Source organism: Neomonachus schauinslandi, chromosome 8 (assembly GCF_002201575.2).
Source record: "Neomonachus schauinslandi chromosome 8, ASM220157v2, whole genome shotgun sequence".
Taxonomy (NCBI): domain Eukaryota; kingdom Metazoa; phylum Chordata; class Mammalia; order Carnivora; family Phocidae; genus Neomonachus; species Neomonachus schauinslandi.
In genome coordinates this window covers 60404267-60421244 of record NC_058410.1, presented here as the reverse complement: position 1 = coordinate 60421244, position 16978 = coordinate 60404267, and the positions used below count along the sequence as shown (strand labels likewise).

At 38.6% G+C, this 16978-nt stretch overlaps 1 protein-coding gene across 1 annotated transcript; it reads left to right on the top strand.

Moving 5' to 3' along the window:
* The first annotated feature begins 3542 nt into the window (after nucleotides 1-3542).
* On the top strand, nucleotides 3543-16078 carry TSTD3 (thiosulfate sulfurtransferase like domain containing 3). Its single transcript, XM_021693500.1, has 4 exons — nucleotides 3543-3667; nucleotides 14522-14695; nucleotides 14795-14954; nucleotides 15238-16078. Exons 1-4 carry the CDS (start codon nucleotides 3595-3597, stop codon nucleotides 15308-15310), a joined length of 480 nt encoding a protein of 159 aa, XP_021549175.1. The 5' UTR covers nucleotides 3543-3594; the 3' UTR covers nucleotides 15311-16078.
* The last annotated feature ends 900 nt before the right edge of the window (nucleotides 16079-16978 follow it).

The window sequence follows — 16978 nt, the reverse complement described above, 5'->3', positions numbered from 1 at the left end:
TTTACATCACAAATCAAAAGTTTTCATTTATTTTAACATCAGATTTGAAACAGAACGTGGAGGAAAAAAAGATATGCAAACCTGAACAAATCTAAATAATTTCCATACTAAATAGCATTGCTGTAAATGGGATTTTTAAAAATCTATCATATGGATTAAAAGACTAAAAAGACAGACTGAATTAGAACATAGAAATTTAAGAATTAGGGGCACCTGGGTGGCTCAGTAGGTTAAGTCTCTACCTTCCCCTCAGGTCAAGATCCCAGAGTCCTGGGATCAAGCCCTGCCTCAGGCTCCCTGCTCAGTGGGGAGTCTGCTTCTCCCTCTCCCTCTACCCCTTTCCCCGTTCATGCTGGCTCTCTCTCAGGTAAATAAATAAAATCTTTAAAAAAAAGAAATTTAGGAATTATGCAAACACCATAAAATTTTTCTTGGAAATGATAAAATTCCAAAACTATCTTGATTTCTAGCAGTCTACATTCTATTTTACAACTTAGTTTTGTGTGTTGTTTTTTTTTTTTTTTTGCTTGACAGAATATCTTGGACATAACTCTAGATTAGCCTCATTCTTTTGACTAGTTGCTTAAAACTCCAGTGAATGGATGTATCATTTTTCCCCCAGTTTTCTGTTGATGTACTCTTTATCTTTGCCTACTTGTGCAAATATCATTAGTAGATAGCAATGGAAATCTTGAGTCAACAGATACTCATTTTAAGTTTTGATAGAAACTCTTTCAAAAAAAAAAAAAGCTGCATGAAAAACAATACATTTCCTAATTTTTCATTTGATTTGTCAAATATATGGAGGCTTGATGTGGACTTAGAAAGAAATGGGGAAAGTCTCCTCCTTTCCAGTTGCCTTTCACTTGCATTATGCCCAGAAATAAAATGAGTTGTTTGAGAATTAATGATTCATATCAACTCAGCACTAGTAGACCTTTCCCATAAGATTTAAACTATTTTTCTCCCTTTCATCCCACTTTAAGACTTCCTGACTCTCTGAAAGAAGAACTTGGACACTTGTCCAAGGAACAATAATCAAGATTCTCTTTTGACAAGACTTTTTGCTAATAAACCAAGTCTGGCACTGTACTAGTTGTGGGAGGAGCTATTCATCTTTTCAGATAAAAAATCCTGCAGAAAAATATTTCTCAAATACTTAGTCACGAACATTGGAAGAAGAATTCTTTCATAATATGTGCTCTTGCAAAAGCATAAATCAAATTGAATATGATTTATCGAGGCCAAGTACATTGTTTCATTGTTTCCATACCTGTGTTCATACTACCTATGGTTTTGATGTATTCAGGACAGCTTGGGATGCCATGGGGAGTACATGAATTTACAACATATAATGACATTTTAATTCAAAGTTAATCCACAAAATAGATCATATAGAAACTATAGCTAAAATTCCAAATATTTTGGAAAAACGTAATTGTAAGTGATGGCACTGGCATAGAAATTTGAAGTGGTGCTATTAATTATTAAATTACTGAAAACTAATGGGGCGCCTGGGTGGCTCAGTCGGTTAAGCATTTGCCTTCAGCTCAGGTCAGCACCACATCAGGCTCCCTGCTCAGCGGGGACCCTGCTTCCCCCTCTCCCTCTGCCTGCAGCTCCCCCTACTTGTGCTGTCTGTCAAATAAATAAAATCTTTAAAAATAAATAAATAAATAAAATAAATTCTTGAAAACTGAATAATTTTAAACTGCTTAATTAAATTATTCCTTGGACACACTAATAATATCATTTAGAAATTAATTTTAAAATTTTCCATTATAAATTAATTTGCAGTTAAATATAGCTTTCATTATATTGGGGGAACAAATTGAGAATACATTTAAAATAAGGAAATGAGGGGCGCCTGGGTGGCTCAGTCATTAAGCGTTCTGCCTTCGGCTCAGGTCATGATCCCGGGGTCCTGGGATCGAGCCTGCATCAGGCTCCCTGCTCGATGGGAAGCCTGCTTCTTCCTCTGCCACTCCCCCTGCTTGTGTTCCCTCTCTCACTGTGTCTCTCTCTGTCAAACAAATAAATAAAATCTTTAAAAAATAATAAATAAAATAAAATAAGGAAATGAACCACAGTAATAATAAACTTTATGTGGTAAGCTGAATAGCACTCCCCGCCCGCAAAGGTGTTCTAATTCCTGGAACCTGTGATCATGTTACATTAATTACATGGCAAAAGGACTTTGCAAATATGATTAAATTAAGGATCTTGAGCAAGGGAAATTATCCTGGATCATCCAAGTAGCCCAAGTTATCACTAAGGTCTTTATAAAAGGGAGGCAGAGGGTCAGAGGAAGAGCAAGGGATGTGACAACAGAAGCAGAAGTCAGAGTTAGAGATTTGAAGATGCTAAACTGCTGGCTTTGAAGATGGGCAAGGAATGCCAGCAGCTTCTAGTAGATGAAGAAGGCAAGAAAAGAAATTCTGCCCTAGAGCCTTCAGAAGGAACACAGGCTTGCTGACGCCTGCAGAACTGTACATAATAAATTTATATTGCTCGAAGCCAGTAAATTTGTGGTAATTTGTTACAGTAGCAGTTGCAAACTAACACATTTTATAAAATAGTTGGGCCTAACTATGACAAGCTATGGTCAGTTATAGTCAAATATCAAAGTTGTGGGGGAAAGATGACAGCATGAGATTATTTTAATACTGACATTAGTTGTACCAGCTATTGGAGTTAAGAGCAGTTCTTAGAAAAGCGTCTGTGCAGTTTGCTTTAAATTAATCTACAAGAATCCTGTTATAAAGTAAGTTGGAAAAATTTATTTACTTTAAATATTTAAATTTCGGCACCGGGGTGGCTCAGGCCGGTTAAGCGTTTGCCTTCCGCTCAGGTCGTGATCCCAGTGTCCTGGGATGGAGCAGCGCCTGGGGCTCCCTGCTCCATGGGGAGCCTGCTTCTGCCTCTGCCCCTACCCCCCGCCCCCCGCCCCCCCGGTCATTTTCTCCCTCTCAAAAATAAATCAATAAAATCTTTTTAAAAAAAATCTTTAAATTTCATCTTTGGTATATTTTCTACTTTCCACTTTTAAGCTTTGTCTCTCCTTAAAAAATAATAATCCAGAAGAAAAAGTAAGCTCACCTCTCAGTGTCTTTGTTCAAGATTTTATTTATTTATTTATTTATTTATTTATTTATTTATTTATTTACTTGTTTGTTTGTTTGACAGAGAGAGCGAGCGCTCACAAGCAGTGGGGCAGGCAGGGAGAGGCAGAGGGAGAAGCAGGCTTCCCGCTGAGCAGGGAGCCCGATGCGGGGCTCGATCCCAGGAGCCTGGGATCCCTGACCTGAGCCGAAGGCAGGCGCTTAACGCCTGAGCCACCCAGGCGTCGAAATTTAAATATTTAAATTTTATTTAAATATTTAAAATATTTTAAAACTCCCGAGTTTCTTTCCAATTTAAAGTGTTAAGAGTAGAGCACTGTTCCCTCAGCCATCACTCCTTGCAGCACTCCCCATTTCCGGCCGGCGTCCGGCCGGGGGGCGCTCAAGAGCCCGGCGCGGGTGGCTGGACGGCGGAGAACAAGGAGGAGGAGCCGGAGGAGGAAGTCAGCGGCCCGGTGGGCGCAACCCGGCGATGGTGCTGCCGCTGCGGCTGTTCGGGTGTGCGAGCCGGGCGATCCTGGGGTCCGCGGAGGCTGCGCTCTGGGGTGAGCTCGGCGGTCCCTGGGGAAAGGGAGAGTGCCTAACCTCCGGCCCGGGGAAGAAATGGCATTGGTGGGGGTGCTCGCTTCTTTTGAGGCTTCCAGTTAAAAATCAGACTCATTACTCTTGGCACCTGGGAAGATAGCACCTACTTTCCTTCAGATTCCGGGCTACTTGGGTCTGGGGGTGCTTTGGGGGGACGCAGGGAGAGAGGCCAGCGTTGCTCCAGGGAGCTCGCGTGGGGAGGCTTTTATGAAGATACTGGTGCCTGACTGGGCAGTGAAGTCAGTTGGCGGCTCAGAGGAGCGAGCAACACGGCCAGTGTCTGCCCGAGAGAGACTAAGGATGAGCCCAGCTTTGCGAGTTACACCTGTGACCCACTAGGGAGCCGCGCTCAGAGCTTGATGGCAACAGTCACCTAGAATGATAACACGTTAGAGCTATTAAAGTACCACTGCTAATTTTACGGACGGCAAAACAAGCCAGAGAAACGGTTAGTGGAGGCGTTGGGTGTATTACTCAAGAGCAGGCTTCCAGTCCCTTCTTTTTGCTTTACATGCTGCCTCTCCTTTAGCAGAATTTTCATTTGTGGATGCAGCTGCAGAGACTGTGGCCTAACACGGTGTCCCCAACTCTCCCTCCCAGTTACTCCACTTGAACTTTTGGTACATCCTCTGTAGTTTAAAATGTGCTTTTTCTATGCAAGTTTGTTGTTGTTGTTGTTGTTTTGAAGATTTTATTTATTTATTTGACAGAGAGAGACACAGCGAGAGAGGGAACACAAGCAGGGGGAGTGGGAGAGGGAGAAGCAGGCTCCCCGCAGAGCAGGGAGCCCGATGCGGGACTCGATCCGAGGACCCTGGGATCATGACCTGAGCTGAAGGCAGTCGCTTAACCAACTGAGCCACCCAGGCGCCCAAGTTTGTTGTTTATTGAGCACCTAGAAATGCAGACCTCCTGCTGGGCATACAGCCTCCGCGGTTCACGTCCCCATTTTGGGGAGAGACAGACATAAGTAAACAGTCACCACACACAGCCCCGTGAGATTGCAATGGAAAAAGCAATTATTCTACGCGAGTTGGAGAAAGTGTTAGAGAAAAGGTGCTTTTCGTTTTAAAAAATTTTTACTAGTGGGGGGCCTGGCTGGCTCGGTTGAGCATGCAACCCTTGATCTCAGAGTTGTAATCTGGAACCCAGGTTGGGTGTAGAGATTACTTAAAATCTTAAAAAAAAATTCTAGTGATACATTATTGTATTCCCATTATATTCAAACTTATGATAAAGAACAGCTTATGATCCCCTCTATACACCCTCCCATAGTCCACCCTCCTCTCCAAAAGTGGTTTGGTACACATCCTTCTAAACACTTTTTTATGAGTATGCATAAATGTATACATAAAAATACTACATATATAATATATAGGTGTTGCTGTTTTTTAATTTATGCCCCAGAATTCCTTTTTTTTTTTTTTTAAGATTTTATTTACTTGACAGAGTGGGAGAGAAAATGAGAGCACAAGCAGGGGGAGCAGCGGAGGGAGAGAGAGAAGCAGGCTCCCGGCTGAGCAGGGAGCCTGATGTGGGACTCCATTCCAGGACCCTGGGATCATGACCTGAGCCGAAGGCAGACGCTTAACACATTGAGCCACCCCGATGCCCCTATGCCCCAGAATTCCTGTCCATGCAATCCCACTCCCCAGGAATAGTTTCCTATTTCCTTCCAGATGTTTTTCTGGACATTTATAAAACGTTAAGTATTGTATCTTATGTGTATATAGATCTCAAAGGGGAAGCTTTTTCATTTAGCAATATGGACATCTCTCCAAGTCACTAAATGTCTGCCTCTTCCTTGTAAATGCTGCATGGTATGCTTCATAATTAATTTAACCATTTCCTGTATGAACATTTAGGTTGCTTCCAGTTGCCAGGATGGGTTTCTAATCTTTCAACCAAGACTTTCCAAAGAGAATACTGTCAATCCTTGTCTTCTTAATGACTTGAGGCTGCTAACATGAGTGTTTGTTACTTAATCAGTGACCCCCCCATAACACTGAAAATCTCCTTTGTCTCCTACATTTCCATGAGGACAAAAACTTGCTGTCTACTTTTATTCTCTGAAGGAATCCCCTCAAGTCTTATTCTGCTAGCTTTATTGTTGTTCTTATCTTCCTCTTTGCTTCTGTTTAGCCTTACACGGGTTTGAAGCAGGATCCCAAACCCGACCTACTAAGTCATGTACACTGCAGCTGAGGGCTGTACTCACACACCTTGGTGGTGGCACAAAGTGAGTGAACTTTCATCTACCGCATCATGTCCTATCTTTCCCCTGAGTTCTGACCTCTCTAAGATTCTAAGTAGCTTTCTGGGTGATAGCCAGGTTGTGTAAAGGCCTTTACTTGATCCTAGTCCTACAAAGAACAACAGAAAACACGGAGGTGCTTTGTCAGTATGAATCAGCTGCCAGCAACAGAAGATGCTTTAAATAAGGAGGGAGGTTGGGGAAGGTGACAGCTCAGAGGACCTGGGGACTCGCTGGGCTATTTAAGGGAAAGTACTGTGATCAAGTAGTAATGGAGGTTGAGAAGACAAGTAGCTTTGAGAAGCTGAAAGCTAGTATAGGGTATTCCCCTTTCATACTAAACTCACCACTTCACGCAATAAATGCATTGCCTTATCTAAAATTTCCATTTTAACCTTTTATTCACTGGGATAGTTGTTCACTTTTCAAATTTTGCTGTGAGTGGTTCTCAAAAAGTCAAAATATTTGTTAAAGTGATTACATTAGAAGTCATAAAATGTTCACACTAAACCCAAGTACCCGTTTGAGAAGGAAGCACACCAAATGTTCTTCCTAATATTTTCTCTCTGGAGTAACAATCATTATTTCTAATACATTTTTTCTTGGTTGTGTGTTGTTTATATTGACCATTACATGGTCTCTAGAAATAATTTTCAATATTCAACAGATATTGATGTGGGGTTTCTAAGGTGTCAACATCCAAAAGAAGAGTATAGATAAACCAGAGAATTTATTTTATAGCTGTGGCAAGAGTGATTTGTTATTATGTTGATTGTTATTATTATTAAGCAAAAACTTTTATGTTTCAAATAGTTACATTTTTCACATCAAAACTTTATTTATTTGAAATTATAAAAAGAATACCAAACTGAATTGGTAGGAAGTAATGGTAGACTATTTCTTTTTTTTTTTTTTTTTTTGCTAAGATTTTATTTATTTGCGAGAGAGAGAATGAGAGACAGAGAGCATGAGAGGGAGGAGGGTCAGAGGGAGAAGCAGACTCCCTGCTGAGCCGGGAGCCCGATGTGGGGCTCCATCCCGGGACTCCAGGATCATGACCTGAGCCGAAGGCAGTCGCTTAACCAACTGAGCCACCCAGGCGCCCATTGGTAGACTATTTCTAAGTGAAAGGTTTTTTTTAAAGATTTTTATTTATTTGAGAGAGAGAGAGAGAGAGCACAAGCAGAGGGTGGGACAGATGGAGAGGGAGAAGCAAGCTCCCCATTGAACAGGGAGCCTGATGCGGGGCTGGATCCCAGGACCCTGAGATCATGACCTGAGCTGAAGGCAGACGCTTAACCAACTGAGCCACCAAGGCGCCCCTCTAAGTGAAATTTAGCTTAGTTTTTTAAAGTACAACATAGTACAAAACTATGCTACATTATAATAGAAGAAAAGAAGCTAAATTTATGAAAAAATAAATTTAGAACCCAAATCATGTATATGATTTCTATATATAGTTTCTTCAAACATACAATTAATTAAATCGCATTAGGCTAATCGAAATTAAATAATTCAAAGATAGGAGTGCCAGGCTGGCTCACTTGGAAGAACATGCATGCAACTCTTGATCTTGGGGTCATGGGTTTAAGCCCCACGTTGGGTGTAGATATTACATAAATAAAAACTTCAAAAAAATTTTTCAAACAATAATTGAATCTAGAACTTTGAGATATATAAAAGTAATCCTAGGGCGCCTGGGTGGCTCAGTCGTTAAGTGTCTGCCTTCGGCTCAGGTCATGATCCCAGGGTCCTGGGATCGAGTCCCACATCGGGCTCCCTGCTCAGCGGGAAGCCTGCTTCTCCCTCTCCCACTCCCCCTGCTTGTGTTCCTGCTCTCACTATGTCTCTCTCTGTCAAATAAAAAAAAAAAAAAGTATAAAAAAAAAGTAATCCTAAATTTCTTTCTTTTTTTTAAAGATTTTATTTATTCACTTGAGAGAGACAGACAGAGTATGAACAGGGGAGAGAGGCAGAGGGAGAAGCAGACTCCCCGCTGAGCTAGGAGCCTGACATGGGACTCAGTCCCAGGACCCTGGGATTAAGACCTGAGCTGAAGGCAGATGCCTAACCATCTGAGCCACCCAGGCGCCCCTAGAAGTAATCCTAAATTTCTTAAGCTTTCTGTTTGAAAAAAAAAAAAAATGCTTATTCCTATAGGTTTCTCCTTACTAAAAAGACCTGACAATTGTAATAGAAAAACAAACCTCTAAACGTGTATACAGTATGAATCAGACCATTCTGAATTATACTAGATCTTCAATTTGCATTGTCTAATATGATGTGATTTTAAATATTTTTAGTTCATCATATTTATCTCACACTGAAATTTGGGTTGGTAGGTTGATTTTTTTTTGAGCTGTAGGCATTTGAAAAACAGCAAATGCAGAGAGAGGCTTTCACTGAACTCCTCTTACCTACCTAAAGACAGATCCTCCAAAAGGAACTCAGTTTCATAAGTCCCCTCCCGGGAGTTTCATCAACCAGGGGCAATTGACTCATCACAGGAAAGCAGACTGGAACTCAACACCACACCCCAACTTTATCACAAACTGTCATACCTCCCATCTATTCTTCTAAGAGCCCGTTCATCTTTCCTAAAAATCATTTACTCTCCCCTAAGAGGCCTACATTCCCTCTCGCCTTTCCCTATGAAGATGAGAATTCTTATTTTTTTAATTAAAAAAATATTTTTTAATTTTTACCTTTTTTTACCTTTATCCATTTCTCCTGTCCTGCCACTCTCTGCCTCTGGCAACCACCAATCTGTTCTCTGTATCTGTGAACTTGGGTTTGAGGGTTTGTCTATTTGTTTGTTTGTTTTTGGTTCCACATACACGATCACACGGTATTTGTCTTTCTCTGTCTTAGTGTAATGCCCTTGAGGTCCATGTCTCAAATGACAAGAGTTCATTCTTTTTTATGGCTGAAAATTCGTGTGTGTGTGTGTGTGTACCACAATTTCTTTATCCATTTATCCATCAGTGGACACTTAGGTTGTTTCCATATCTTGCTTGTTATAAATAATGCTGCAGTGAACATGAGGGTATGTGTATCTTTTCAAGGTAGCATCTTCATTTTCTTCACATAAATACCAGAAATGGAATTGCTGGATCATATGGTAGTTCTATTTTTAATTTTTTTGAGGAATCTCTATATTGTTTTCCACAGTGGCTGCACCAGTTTACCTGCCAACAGTGCATTAGGTGCATCCCTTTACTTACATCCTCACCAACACTTGTTATTTCTTGTCTTTTTGATAATGGCCATTCTAACAGGAGTGAGGCGATATCTCTTTCTGGTTTCAATCTGCATTTCCCTGATGATTAATGATGTTGAACATCTCTTCATGTGTCTGTTGGCCATCTTGATGTCTTCTTTGGAAAAATGTTTATTTAGATCTTCCACTCATTATGTTTTTGCATATCATATGTAGATCATATATATAATGTGATCTATTGTGCATACTTTTCTGCATTTTTTCCTCACTTAGGTATTCAGAAGCTCTCCATGGCAGTACATAGAACTCTTTTAACCACTGCATATATTCCATAGTATGGATTACCACAGTTTATTTAACCAGTCCCCTATAGATGGACATTTTGGTTTCCTTTTTTCTGCTGTTATAAAAATTTCTTCAATAATTACCATTGTACATACCTCTTTGTTTATACGTACAAGTAGTTCACTAGAATAGATACTTAGAAGTAGAACTGTTGGGTTAGTGACAAGTGGCATTTAACAGAGTCTTCAAGGGAGTGTGCCAGATAGAGATGAGGAAGGAAGGTTTTCCCTTCAGTGTGCATAAATCATGAAGGAAGGCAAAAATATATATTTAAAGATTGCACCAAATAGATTACTTAAACCTCACAGCAACTCAGAAAGGTTAAAATATTATTCCTGTTTTGTAAATAAGAAACTAAGTCCCAGGGAGTTTAAGTAATCTGCCCAGGATTACAGAGCTAAGTGGACAAACAAGCCAGGATTTGAACCTGGTTTATCTGACTCTAAAATCCCTGCTCTTTCCACTGTAAAAATGTAGTCAGAGCACTTGTATACTTTTAATGTAGCTGGAGGGTAGGGTTATTGAGGGAGAGAAGGAGTGGGGATGAGGAGGTCTGGTAAATTACGCTGGTAAAGTAGATTGAAGGACATGAGAGAGCATACTAAGAAGTTCGGACTGTATCTTATTATGTAGGCTGTAAGGTAATACACAGGTGAGGCTAGATTTACCAGTGTGGAAACAGCAAAATTGGAGTTTATTCAAAAATGAGGCTCAAAAATGTGAAAATCACGTATACCTGTGTTACTCTTGAGAATCCCTCAAGAGAACCCCACATCATCTCAGTAAATCCCCAACAGCCAGTTTTCCTTCAGTGTAGGAACTGATTGTTGTTTCTTTGATCAAGCAATAGATGAAATGGTTGATTGACAAGTAGAGGCCTTGCTGTACAAAAAAATACACTATAGCTTTAACTAAAGAATTAGTGTGGACTGGACCTCATACCATGAGAGGCTTGGGGGAGTTGAGACTCATTAAGGGAGTAGTTGTGCTTTGGCTCAGAGTGGAAAGCTAGGAAATTTAGTCCTCACTGGTTATTCACCTATTCTCCATCTCCCCCCCCCCCACCCCACAACCCCCAACAGGAGTATAGAGAAAGTTAAATGTCAGTTTGACTCTAATATATAAGAAAAACATAACTTCCTTTGATTCAGTTACACAGGTTACATGCCAAGATGATTTTTGTTTCCCAGTGGTGAAGTACCACCACTGTCTTGAGTTTAACAATTTTTTAAATTACCATAGTTTTCCAGTTCCTAACAATGAGGGATAGTACCAAGTGTGAACTCAGCCTGCTGACTTTTTGTCTTCTGGGAATTCACAAAACAGCAAGTTGAGTGAGAAATTTTATCCCAGGCATTTTAAGATCGAATCTTGTAGATAACATGGGCCAATTTTTCAAAATCTGAAGAGGATGGGAAAATCTGTATTTTTATTTTTTTTAATGTATTTACTGTGATAAAATATATGTAACATAAAATTTGCCATTTTAGCCATCTTTGAATATACAGTTCAGTGGCATTAATTATATTCACAACATTGTGGGGTCATTACCACTGTATTTCCAAAAATTTTCATCACCCCAAACAGAAACTCAAACCCATTGAGCAATAACAGCCCTCCCTCCAACTTCTGGTAACCTCTAACCTACTTCCTATGAACTTACCTATTCTATATATTTCATATAAGTGGAATCATAAAATACTTGTCATTTTGTGTCTGGCTTACTTCACTGAGCGTTTTTTCAATGTTGTAATTTCATGCTGTAGTATGTGTTAGAACTTCATTCCTTTTTATGGCGGAATAATATTCCATTGTATGTATAAGCCACATTTTGTTTATCCACTCCTCTGTTGAATGAACACTTGGGTTGTTTCCACCTTTTGGCTATTGTGAGTAATTGTGAATAATGCTTCTATGAGCATTGGTGTCTGAATTTGAGACCCTGTTTTCAAATTTTTGGGGTACATACCTTGGAGTAGAATTGCAGGGAAATCTAAATTTTTTTAACTATTGTATTTATCCATTTTTCCATCTTTTGCTATCAATGAGAAAGACAAATGAAAATAGAACAGTGTTTGGTTTTTACAAGAAAAGCTGGTTTTTCACAACTCACTTTTGGCTTTGCTTAACTACTTAATAAATAGGACCGTGAAGCATTTCTTTTGGCCTATGCGCACTGCAGAAAATTTACTAAGACATGAAAGGATGAACCAAGAAAGTCTGGGAACCCCTAGTTTATACCTTGTGCTCTCCAACTAGTTTTTTAAATTTAGTACTATATTTTGGAGAACTTACACTAAATAATATGCCATTGTATAAATGTACCACTTATAATCATTCCCTTATGGATAGACTTCCAGCTTCTTGCCACTTTTCAGTATTACAGAGAATGCTGCCAATGAATATATTTATACATATATACATTTGTATGTATTCATGCTAATACTCCTGTACTAAGATAGGTTCCTAAAAGTAAAATTGTGAGGTAAAAAAGATATGCCTACATAAAGTGTTATTCCTGCTAAATTTTCCTTTCAAAAGATTTTAATGTTACACACTCCCAACAATGTAAGAGTACCCATTTCCTCATACCCTCACCAATATTTGATGTTATCAATCCTTTTAATTTTTACAAATCTGACAAAATTTGAAAAATTTTGTTTATATCTTGCATTTCCTTAATAAGTAGTGAGATAGGGCATCTTTTTACATTTTATTGACCATTGGTATTTTTCAGGTCAATTCCCTGTTCGTGTTTTGACCATTTTTCTTTGGTAATTTTGTCCTTATCCTATTTGTATGAGCTCTATTAATGTTTTGTCTTTTCTATGTTACAAATATTTTGTTCCTGCCTGCCACTTATCTTCTAATTATTCATTGTTCTTTTCCCATATATAAATTTAGCATTTTTATGAGGTCAAAACTTTGTGACTTCTGATTTTGCCATGTTTAGAATGGTCTTCTTATCCCAAGGTTTAAATTATCTGCTCATGTTTTCTATTGGTACTTCTAAGATACTAGTTTTTAGACTGAAATTTAAATTTATTTACATGTAAGGAACGAGACAATAGCCTGCTTAAAGTTTCTTCCTGATGGCTAGCTAGTTGCCCTACATATTCGTTGAACAAAATTTCCCCATTAGTCTGAAATATAACTGTTACCAAATACTGAATTCTCATAGATGGTATATTGCGTGTGTGTCTCTGGACTTAGATCTTTAAACCTTTTCCTATGCTAGTTTATACTGTTTAAACCAATTTTACTTTATAAGATATTTAATATTTTAAACATTTGAAGCATTATTTACCTTATAGTGGTCATTTTGTTGTGAAATATTATTAAATTTTTAAGATTTTTATTTTATTTAAAAAATCTTTTGGGTTTTCTTTCATGCTGAAAAAACAATTTGGACCTGTAGAAAAGTTGCAGAAGTAAAATGGAGTTCCCTTTATTCTTACTCAACTTCCCCTAATGTAAGCATCTCACATGGTACAATTATTGAAATCAGGAAAGTAATACCGACATAATACTGTTAACTAATCCACAGGCCTTATTTGAATTTCACCAGTTTTCCTACTGCGGTCTTTATAGTCCCAGAGCCAATCCAGGATTCTATGTTGTTATTACATTGTCAGGGCTCCTCAGTCTGCTTCAATCTGTGACAGTTCCACAGTCTCTGTCTTTCATAACGTTGACACTTTTTTAAGAGTACTGATTATTTTGTAGATTGAGTTTGAGATTTTCCTCTGATTTGATTTAGGGTATGCATTTTGGCAAAAATACTAAGGAAGTGATGTGCTCTTCTTTGAGCATCATATCAGAGAGTACATGTTGTCGACATTTCTCATTACTAGGTGATCTTTTTTTTTTTTAGTGAAGTGATCTTTGAATAATTGGCTAAAGTGGTATGTTTCAGGTGTTTCCTTTTCTTATTTAGTAAGCATCTCCTGGGGAGTAAGTATCTCCTGGGGAGATACTATCCTATTTCTCATCAAAATTTCACCCACTAACTCTAGCATCTGTCAATGGCTCTTCCTGAAATAATTATTACTCGATGTTAACCTAATGGTGATTTTCTCTTTTCATCATTCATTCCACATTTATCAATTGAAATAATCCCTTCTCCCCACTTATTCACTTATATCCTTATATCAGTGTGGACCCATGAATCTATTTTATAGGTTCTTACCCAGTCCTGTATTATGTTACCAATTATTTAAGCTTTTATTTAAGTAATCTCTACACCCAACATAGGGCCTGAACTCACAACCCCAAGATCGAGAGCCCCATGCTCTTCTGATGGAGCCAGCCAGGCGCCTCACCAATTATTTAACAGATAGAAACAGTGCCTTTAAGTACTTACAAGTGTAGTTTCACATATAAGTTTCCCACATCTAACATATGGCTTATTATCTTTGCTTGCAAGGGGAAATTAAAATTTTCTTTTTTTTTTTTTAAAGATTTTATTTATTTGACAGAGACACAGCGAGAGAGGGAACACAAGCAGGGGGAGTGGGAGAGGGAGAAGCAGACTTCCCGCGCAGCAGGGAGCCCGATGCGGGGCTTGATCCCAGGACTCTGGGATCATGACCTAAGCCGAAGGCAGACGCTTAACGACTGAGCCACCCAGGCTCCCCGGAAATTAAAATTTTCTTAACATTGTAACTTGGATTATGGTTAGACTTACAAATTATTTGCAGAATTCAGTTACCAAATGCTGAATGTGTATTTACAAGTTCCATCCAATTAAGGGCTTGGAGAGAGTAGAATATGGAGCTGGCACAAGGCCAGCCCTTAAGCATGCAGGGCAAGAGGGGAGGGGTACACCCCGTGGCTCTGTCAGGCTGTGTACAAAATACATACACAGGTCAGTGAAGTCAAAAGATCAACTATAGCTAGCTGGCTGGAACCAGGGGGGAAATTCCTTTGACCTGCTTTCCAGATGTTAATAGCAATGTTACTTTGAAGGTGCCTAAATTATTTTATTCTTTCCAGGTTTGAAGTCAATAAAAGGAAGCTGCCACAATTTTTGTACTGCTATTTTTAAAGATGTCACTTATAAGGAACTTAAGAACCTCTTGAATTCCAAAAAAATTATGTTGATTGATGTTAGAGAGACATGGGAAATTGTCGAGTATGGAAAAATTCCTGGGTCTGTCAATATACCACGTAAGTGACATGTGACTTGAATTGCTTCATCACAAAAGTATATATTCAGTAATTTACTGTATCTAAAATTTAATTAAAATTCTTAACATTTTCTTTCAGTGGATGAGGTAGGTGAAGCTCTACAGATGAACCCAAAAGACTTCAAAGAGAAGTACAATGAAGTAAAACCATCCAAATCTGACAGTCTAGTGTTTTCTTGTTTAGCCGGAGTGAGAAGCAAGAAGGCTTTGGACATGGCCATATCTCTGGGCTTTAACAGGTGCATAGATGAATTATAAAAATGTATTCAAGAATGTGTATAGCAATGTTTCATATGTATTATATGTTTACTGGTTGATTGAAAAATTTGTAATTACTGTGTTAGTAATAGCAGGTTAGAGACTAAGAGACTATATTTTCATCCTACTCAAAAGTAACAGTCTTTTAAGTAGGTTTAAAGTCTAGAGTAGTCATTGCACCTCTAATCTCTAAAGTTCCTATCAACCTTGTGTTATAAAGCAGGAGGAAATGTTTACAGCACTAACTTTGCTATATGTTTTCAGTGCTCAACACTATGCTGGAGGATGGAAGGAATGGGTAACCTATGAATTTTCAGAGAAGAAACACGGAAATTGAATTCTGGAATACAAGTTGGCCCGTCCCTTGTGTACGTGCAGCCTAGGATAGTGAAATGAACAAAAGAGTAGTAATCTAGCCCTGGCATCACTGGTTAATGGAAAGGGGATTTTGTGTAATTCGATTATTTGTTGGATCTTTTCCTTAACTGCAAGTTGAGAGTACTACGCACCCTTGCCTATTCCCAAAGGCTATGGAGGATTGAAATAATGTATGTGACTTGCCATGGAAATATAAGGGTTGGGATTCTAGAAATTAATTTTTAAATAGTTTAGTATAGTACAATAGTATTCCCAAGCCCAGGTTACTTGTAGTACCCAATCATAACATATGACCATTTGTGTTAGCCTAGCTTCTATTCATTAAAGAGGCTATGCGCAAAAAAAAAAAAAAAGAGGCTATGTGCTAGACAAGTTATTTTTTTTAATGATTAAAATACATTTGTAAATTTTCCCATTTTAGAAAATTCATAAAATATATTTTCCCGTAATGATATGCAGTACAGATATTTCTGATTGATATACCTTTCACCCATAATGAATATTTAGTGAATATTGAATAAAATAAAAACAGCTAGTAAGCATTTCTTGAACACTTTTATTTGGCTTAGATCCTATGCTACATATTCCAAATGCTAAAAAGAGAATAAAAAAGATGCGCTTCTTCTTTGAAGTGGTTTGATTTCTAGCAGAGGTTTATAAAAGTTAAATTTTAAAAAGCAGATTTTGGGGGCGCCTGGGTGGCTCAGTCGGTTAAGCATTTGCCTTCGGCTCAGGTCGTCATCCCAGGGTCCTGGGATCGAGCCCCACGTCCGGCTCCCTGCTCAGCGGAGAGCCTGCTTCTCCCTCTCTGCCTGCAGCTCTGCCTACTTCTGCTGTCTTTCTCTCTGTCAAATAAATAAAATCTTAAAAAAAAAAAAAAAAAGCAGACTTTGTCTTAAAACACCAAGAATCTGAGATCCAGAAAAGTAGGTGAAATATGAACAATGAAAATACATTAACACCATCCAAAGACTTATGGCCGTGTTGTAACCAGCATGGTAGTGATATGATTTGCAACCTAAGAAATTAATATGATCTATAAAGATACAAATATCAAAGTGATTGCTTCTGTAGAGGGAAGATTAATGAATAAGCAAGGAGGGAAATTTCTAGGGTGATGGAAATGCTTTAGATCTTGAACAAGGTGTTGGTACATAGGTAATACATTTATCAAAACTGAACACTTGAAAACATATATTTTCTGTAATTATCTCAATTAAAAATAAAGAAAATAGGGAAAAAAAAGTTTAAATGTAAACAACTCTCATTAGCGTGAGTATATGCCTTAGTGCCCTAGTGGTACAACTCTGTGCTTTCTTCCCTCTGTGCCTCTTCAGGCCTAAATGTGTTTCATCTCATTTCAGTAGTCATTCAGATTGTGTAAGGCCTAGGAAGTAACTTGGACTGTCATTATCTAGAAGTAATCAGGACTTGGTTTGTCCTAAATGGTATTATAAAGCCACTGGAGAATCTGGAGTAGGGAAGTGATGTGACCACCTTGAACTTCTATTTCTCATAATGTCCGTCTAGTTTCTAGCAGAGCAAACTCCCTATAAGAACTAGAAAATAGAAAAGCTGGAAAGTAAACACACACGCACTCATGCATGCATGCACGCTCCTCAGTGTT

Excerpts from the sequence above, each read along its gene's own strand:
- TSTD3 (XM_021693500.1), top strand. The coding sequence starts at position 3,595 with ATGGTGCTGCCGCTGCGGCTGTTCGGGTGTGCGAGCCGGGCGATCCTG. Across the intron at positions 3,668-14,521 it reads CGCGGAGGCTGCGCTCTGGG|GTTTGAAGTCAATAAAAGGA; the intron begins GTGAGCTCGGCG and ends TATTCTTTCCAG. Across the intron at positions 14,696-14,794 it reads TGGGTCTGTCAATATACCAC|TGGATGAGGTAGGTGAAGCT; the intron begins GTAAGTGACATG and ends ATTTTCTTTCAG.